Here is a 7,321-nt window from a genome sequence, read left to right on the forward strand (position 1 = left end):
CAACTAGCGGGGTAGGGGCCGGGGGGAGGGGCCCCCCAGATGACTCAGTCATGTTTACAGCATGCAAACCCATTTAAGAGCTTGTAAAGTCGCTATAGATGGCTCTTTGGCAACAGTGGAATAACCACGCCCTATCTTCAGCTGCAGCTCGACAACGGTCGTGGCTGGGGGCCTAGGGGACCGGGGTTCTGAGGTCCAACAGCGCCACCTACAGACCATGTTCCAAAATGCCCGGCTCCGGGACCAGCCGAGTGGGCGCTCAAGACCTCACAAAATCCAGGGGGCCTAAGAGACCACGAGGCCCGCTCCTGCCCACCCTATTCACGACGAGGAAATGGAGGCCTAGGCGAGGACAGGCCTGGCCCTCAGTTGCTCAGCTGCTTTGAAAACGTGAGTCTACATTTAAGTCCAAAGTGGCAGATGTGATGGTTTTCATTCTCCATGAATTTGAAGTCTTTAAAGCGTGACAGTTCAGGAGAGGCACCGTGAACAGCTTCCCAGACGCACCCGCTTCTGCTTCTCGCCCTCCCGGCCAGCCGTCCTTCGGCGCTGAATCTCGGGGGATGGGGGGTGGGGGGGGTGGGCTGCATGTGCGCCTTGATGTGACTTCGGTCCTCCTACCCAATGACACGCGGGAGGGGACAAGACCGGACACCCTGCAAGGCGAGCCAGGCCCTGACGCCCGTTAGCTATTCCTCTGTTGCACCATAAGAATAAAGATCGTATCAGCTCCCACGATGGGGCAGCTGCGCCGAGTCCCCGGACCAGCGCTTTACCTGTGTGACCTTGTCTGAAATCCACGTTTGTGAGACGCAGAGACCTAGTTAATCCACCCTTTGTAGGTCAGGAGACTGAGCCCACAGGGGTCTCCCTGAGAGCTGGCGGCTCCACCACCCTGATGCTCCTCACACTGTGATTGGCTGGGGGGGAGATGTGGGGGGTTCCAGCTGAGCCCGGAAGGACCAGGGGACTCAGATGGGAGCCAGGCTGGTTCCCAACAGGCCTCGGCTAAGCCACTGGCTGGGAGGACGAGGGGGCATCTAGGTGGACCTGCCGTCTCCGGCCACTCACCCACGGTCATGCCGTCCATGTAGCGCTTGATGATATCGAAGGAGTCGCGGAGGTTCCCGTCTGTTATGTCGAAGATGATGTCAGCGTGGTTGGCAGGATACGCGGGCGTGATGGCCCGGAGGAAGATGATCTCTGCAGAGAGAAGCACGGCATGAAGAGTGTGCAGCGCTGGGCCCTGTGACCCCGGAAATGCTCCCCCAGGCAATGAGGACACAACATGAGGGACCCCCTGCATGGAGAAGGTGGAGGGCCCCTCAGGGGCCCTAGATCATAGCCTGTCCCCCCTTCTCATCAGGGAAGCCGAGGCCTGGAGCACCTGCAAGTCTCCCCTAAAGTCATGGAGCTGATCAGAAGCAGGGCCGGTGCTAGGAAGGAACTGGTGATGATTCGGGAGCCTCCCTGACGCTGGGGAGATGGGGAAGGGGGGTGGATGACGGGATATGGGCGAGAGGTCAGAAGGGGCAAGGGAGTAGGCTGGTCCCCTGCCCCACAGTGATGTGGGTCAGAAGCCACTTCTCAGGCCGGGCCGGGCAGTTTAGTGGCTGTATCCATCTCCCGGGCCACCTGACATGAAGCCGGCAGCCTGCCCTGGGCGGGGAGTGCGAGGCCCCGATTTACCCCCGCTCTGTGTTGTCTCGGGTGGGGGGGGGAATGTCCTCTCGCTGGGCCTCAGTTTCCTCATCTGTAAAGTGAATGAGGCAGCCCGCCAGGGACTATCAAGGGTCCTCTCAACGCTAATGGTCAAGGTCTGGACTGCCGGGGCCCAAGACACTGACAGGTATCTCTAACCACACCCAGCTCCCGCTAGAACAAAATTATGGATCGGCACTGGCCAGGAGGCCACAAAACTGGCCATTAGGGATTTGGGAAGGATTTGTGGTTTGGTGGAACCCGTCATTCTGCACAAGGCAAACAGCAGTCAGTGATTTTCTCTGACCCAAGTCCGTGCACCCTGCGAAGATTCTGTGCCTCCCCTTTTCTAGAGGAACGAGTGGGCAGGTGGGGCAAAGGCCACCGGCTCCCGCAGGCAAGCACATCCCCGGGGTGCCTCTGGTGCCCTCCCACCCCCGTGGCCAGGCTCTACGCTCCGGCATGTGCACCTGCATTACCACCCCGTTGCCGCGTGTAAACACAAGGCAAACTGTCCGTCTTCCCTGAGATGGTCAGAGGGCTCTTTCTTATCACTGTGTCCCAAGCCTGACACATCGGAGGCTCAGTCGACGTTTACAGAGTGAATCCTCATGGCGAGCTCCTCTGAAGGCCTCCACAGAGGGAGGCGGTGTCTGGAGACCACACCAGCCCTGGCACGTGGGCTGCACACCCCAAAGCAAGGCATACGGCGCAGCACCCCGTCCACAGCCCTCTGCCGGGCGCCGGGAGCCCACTGCCTTGGGCCTTCCTGTGTGAAAAGGGGGCTGTGATGGCAGGTCTACACTGCAGGCCAGGAGCTGCCTGGGGGCAGGGCACACTGACTGCTTTCCTGCTGGGCTCCCTGGAGCTGGTCTGGCCGCACCAGCCCATCTGCCCCTCGGTCTCCAGGATGATGCTCCTGTACACAAATAGCATCTGTCCCAACTCTCTACTGGTTCCCAAAGCCTAGGAGTTGAAGCCCCAACTCCAAGTGCAGCCTCCCGCTCTCACCCTTTCAGCCTCTCTCTTGCCAAGCCGTCCACCACTCCAGCCAGAAAAACGTGGCTTTGTTCCTCAAAGGTCTACACTCCACACTCACCTCCAGACGTCTCCGTGCTCCCCACTTTCACTGAGTTGCCTCCTACTGACCCCTCAGGACCCAGAGTGGAGTCACTGCCTCCTGGAGGCCCCCATGGCCCCGCGCTTGGCACAGGATCAACACTTGACAGCTGTTTGTTGAACAACTGTAACCCCTGAGAAGAGACCCCCGAACTGAGAGCTGGGAATGGGCTGGAACGGTACCGCCAGGTAGTCTGGGGACACGGAGGAGATGCAGAGGCAGGGAGGGGTCTGCATTCCAAACCCCAAACCCACGTCCCAACCAAGGAGTGGCTCCTGCAGGCCAAGCTCTCAACTCCAGCAAGGGGTCTGCCTGGCAAGGAAGCTCCTCCAGACGATGGCCTCCCCCGGGACCCCTACGCCGGTGCCAAGCCGTGGGAGCGGCCACTCACCTTCGGGGCGGGTGAACTCGCGGAAGGTGGGCAGCGACACGACAGTGTGGGAGATGGTGTGCACTGGGTCCAGCACGCAGGTGACGTCATTGGGGCGGCAGGACTTGATGCAGCGGACGGTGTCTGTCTTCTCTTGGCGGAGCCTGAGGGGAGCCACAGCACAAGAAGCGATGGGAAAGGTGGAACCAGCACTCCCACAGAGACGGGGCTCCGGGCAGGAGCAGCAGGGGGCCAGGCGGAACCACCTGTCCCAGAGATGTGGCTCCGTCGGAGACCCGCACTGGCCTCCGCAGCCCGGCTGCTCCGAGGGGATGCTTCTCTGCCCTTGCTGCAAACGGGACCAGAACCCAAACCCCCGAGACATGCACGCCCCGGTTTCCGTCTGTCCCGGCTGGGATAAGCAAAGCTTTGCTATTTGCCAACTATACGAACTGAGCTTCAGTTTCTACAACTGCAAATCACATTCATTCATTCACTTGCTCAACAAGGGTGTTTTGAGCATCTGCTGGGTGTCAGGCACCAGGGACACCAAAGCAAACAAGGGACACAGGGTCCGGCTTTCCTGGGGCCCCGGGTCGGGGGGTTGCAGGGGTAATAAATGAGGGAGCGTATGTAAAGCACCCAGCTTGGTGCCCAGCACAAAGCGGTCAAATCTCCAGTGTCACACGATGGATGGGGAGGAAGGAAAAGGGGCCCAAGTTTGTTACAGGTCTAGCCATATTTTTAAAATCTCTTTATCATAAAATAAAACACAAATGCAAGAGCTACACAAAACGAAGGTACCACTGAATGAGTATTATAAGGCAAACCACTTTATAATCAGCACCCAGGTCAAGAAAGAGAGCTTCACCTGCCACCTGAGGCCCCTTCGTGGGCCCCAGACCCGTCTCAACCCCCTTGTGCACCCCCAAAGTAACTCCTGTCCTGATTATCCTAGCAATCACTTACCTGGCTTCCTTTACATCTGTGTCACATAAGTGTGCATCTCAAGACACTATCATTTAAACTTGTCCATTAAAAATTGTTTGTCATATCTTTCTCTTTTTATTTATTTGGCTGCACTGGGTCTTAGTTGCAGCACCTGGGATCTTTGTTGCGGCATGCGGGCTCTTAGCTGCAGCATGCGGGCTCTTAGTTGTGGCATGAGGGACCTAGTTCCCTGACCAGGGATCGAACCCGGGCCCCCTGCATTGGGAGCGTGGAGTCTTACCCACTGGACCACCAGGGAAGTCCCTGGTATATCTTTCTTTTTTTTTTTTTTTAACATCTTTATTGGAGTATAATTGCTTTACAATGGCATGTTAGTTTCTGCTTTACAACAAAATGAATCAGTTATATATATACATATGTTCCCATATCTCTTCCCTCTTGCGTCTCCCTCCCTCCCACCCTCCCTATCCCACCCCTCCAGGCGGTCACAAAGCACGGAGCCGATATCCCTGTGCCATGCGGCTGCTTCCCACTAGCTATCTACCTTACGTTTGTTAGTGTATATATGTCCAGGCCTCTCTCTCGCCCTGTCACAGCTCACCCTTCCCCCTCCCCATATCCTCAAGTCCGTTCTCCAGTAGGTCTGTGTCTTTATTCCTGTCTTACCCCTAGGTTCTTCATGACATTTTTTTTTCCTTAAATTCCATATATATGCGTTAGCATACGGTATTTGTCTTTCTCTTTCTGACTTACTTCACTCTGTATGACAGACTCTAGGTATATCCACCTCATTACAAATAGCTCAATTTCGTTTCTTTTTATGGCTGAGTAATATTCCATTGTGTATACGTGCCACATCTTCTTTATCCGTTCATCCGATGATGGGCACTTAGGTTGTTTCCATCTCCGGGCTACTGTAAATAGAGCTGCAGTGAACATTTTGGCACCTGTTATATCTTCCTAAAGTCCTTCTTAACCTTCAGGTTTCCTCTCCACTCCTTCATTTTCCATACAGTTTACCTGTTAGGAAAGCAAAGCATCTGAGCTATGGAGCTTCCATAGCTTCTGGACTTGCTGACTGCATCCTCACGACGCAGCCCAGCGTGTTCCCCTGTCCCCTGCATTCCCTGCCCGTTGGCTGCCAGATCCAGACACCTGATCAGATGCAGACCCAGGTCCTTCAGCGAAATGACAGGTGCTGGTGTGTCTTCCATCGGAGGCACGTGGTGTCTGGTCATCTCCTTTCTGTGACGTTAGCAGCTGCTAATGCTCAGGGTCCAGATCCACTGATTCACCGGGGATGGCACAATGCTGTGGTCCGAGTTGATAATTTCTTTTTCACTTGTTAGTTTGAATACTTCTGTAAAGAGATGCTTCCCCTCATACACTATCTGGTTAACAGGGGGTATAGTTCATAGAGGAAAAGCAAGATTAATGCTTGATTCTTTCTTTGCGTTGACCTGTTTTCAGGATAATGAACTAGCGATCATCATCCAGAGGTTATCAGTTGATTTTTTTAAAAAATCAGTATGAACTCATAGATTTAAACTATTTGATGGATTTCAACCTATTGCAATTATTATCCTTTAGTGGAGCTCAAGTTTTCCCATCTTTGGCCACAGGGTAAATCGGGTTGGCTCCCAAGTCCTTTTGACCTGGCCCTAGGAATCTCTGACGGTTCTCTTGCTGTCTGGCTTGACAAGGCGGTCCAGCCTCATCTTACACTTTGACTGCCCCAGCTATTTCTCCAAGAACTGTTGGGTTTGTTTTTTGTTTTGTTTTGTTTTTTAGTAGAAAATGGTATTTCAAGACCACAATCTGGATACCAGGAATGCTCAGTCCTACTGAGTTGGTCATAGTTTCTAGGCTTCCTCAGTGGACATTTTTAAAGATAAACTACATAATGAGTTCATACTGATATTCACAATTCAAAACAAGAACCACATAGTTTTTTACTTAATCTCTTCTATGTACCAAGGGAATCTCCTTTTTTCCATATCAAAACCCTCGTTCTTAAGAACACAGGAGATGATAGAATATTCCCTACTTATTTATTTAGTATATTTCATATTTAACCCAGTACTCTCAGAATAACAATACTAAAATTACTACCACTAACATAATTAATTAGAATAATTTTTTTTGGATATGTTCTCCCTATTCTACCTACAATTTTTAAATAGATGTGCTATTTCTACATTGTCTGAGCCATTTCTTTCCCTTTTTTTTTTTTTTCCTTTTTTGCCACACTGCGTGGCATGCAGGATCTTAGTTCCCTGACCAAGGATCGAACCCGCGCCACCTGCGGTGGAAGTGCGGAGTCTTAACTAGACCGCCAGGGAAGTCCCCATACTTCCCTTTTATCTTACTGCACTCATTTAGTTGTAGTTCTATGAGTAACTACGCTTAGTGCTTGCGTGTTGACGATTTTGCATGTTGATAATAGTTTGTGCCCTTTGTACAGGAAGGTCTGTTTTGTTGGGTATAAAACCCTTGGCTTACATTTTCCTGAATATCCTAAGTATTCATTTCCTTCTGGCATAAGCGTTCCTGTGAAGAAGTCTGATGATAATATAATTTTTTCCCATATAAGTCACTTGCTGTTTTTGCCCAAATGCACAGGGATTTTTTTGTTTTCTCTTTGTCTTGGTGTTGGTTGCTCTGAGTCAATATCTTCAGGTATGTTGGGTGTTCTTTCAATATGGAATTTCAAATCTTTTTCTTAAAATTTCTGTAAAGTTTCTTGAGTAATCATTTTAGTATTTATTGCTCCCCTCCCTTGTTTTGGGTTAGTTCTTTGGAGATTTCTATTATCTGTATGTTGGATCTTCTTTGCCTATCTTTAACATCTGTCACTTTCTCTTCAAGCCTTTTCATCTCTTTCGTTATTCATTTTTCAATTTATAAAATTTTTCTTCTTTTCAACTTCTCCTTAAGTATTTATTTCTGAAATTGCTTTCTGCTTTAATTTTAAATTATTTCTTGAGTTCCATCACTTCATTTCTTGGTTTTTCCTAATTCTGGCTTACATTTTTCCTTCATTTTTGGTAATTTTCTCAATCCTTTTAGTTTGTTTTGATATAGGCTACAGTTTTGATCTAGTCTGTGAGCATATCTTCCTGGTGTACTTTTATTACCCAGAAGGATATCATTCTGTTCTTTATTCTCTTTTTCCCTAC

General features: G+C 51.0%; 1 protein-coding gene across 2 annotated transcripts in view; it reads right to left on the reverse strand.

The window, feature by feature from the left end:
• Nucleotides 1-7,321, reverse strand: part of FBLN1 (fibulin 1) — an 83,656-nt gene that overhangs the window by 20,117 nt on the left and 56,218 nt on the right. For both annotated transcript variants that reach the window (XM_007453910.1, XM_007453911.1), the window contains exons 16-17: nucleotides 3,213-3,355; nucleotides 1,072-1,203 (exon numbers count right to left, since the gene is read on the reverse strand). In XM_007453910.1, the coding sequence (XP_007453972.1) occupies nucleotides 1,072-1,203; nucleotides 3,213-3,355 (275 nt within the window). The remainder of the gene's footprint in view (nucleotides 1-1,071; nucleotides 1,204-3,212; nucleotides 3,356-7,321) is intronic.

The sequence above is a fragment of the Lipotes vexillifer genome, unplaced genomic scaffold, assembly GCF_000442215.2.
Source record: "Lipotes vexillifer unplaced genomic scaffold, Lipotes_vexillifer_v1.1 scaffold382, whole genome shotgun sequence".
Classification (NCBI taxonomy): Eukaryota; Metazoa; Chordata; class Mammalia; order Artiodactyla; family Lipotidae; genus Lipotes; species Lipotes vexillifer.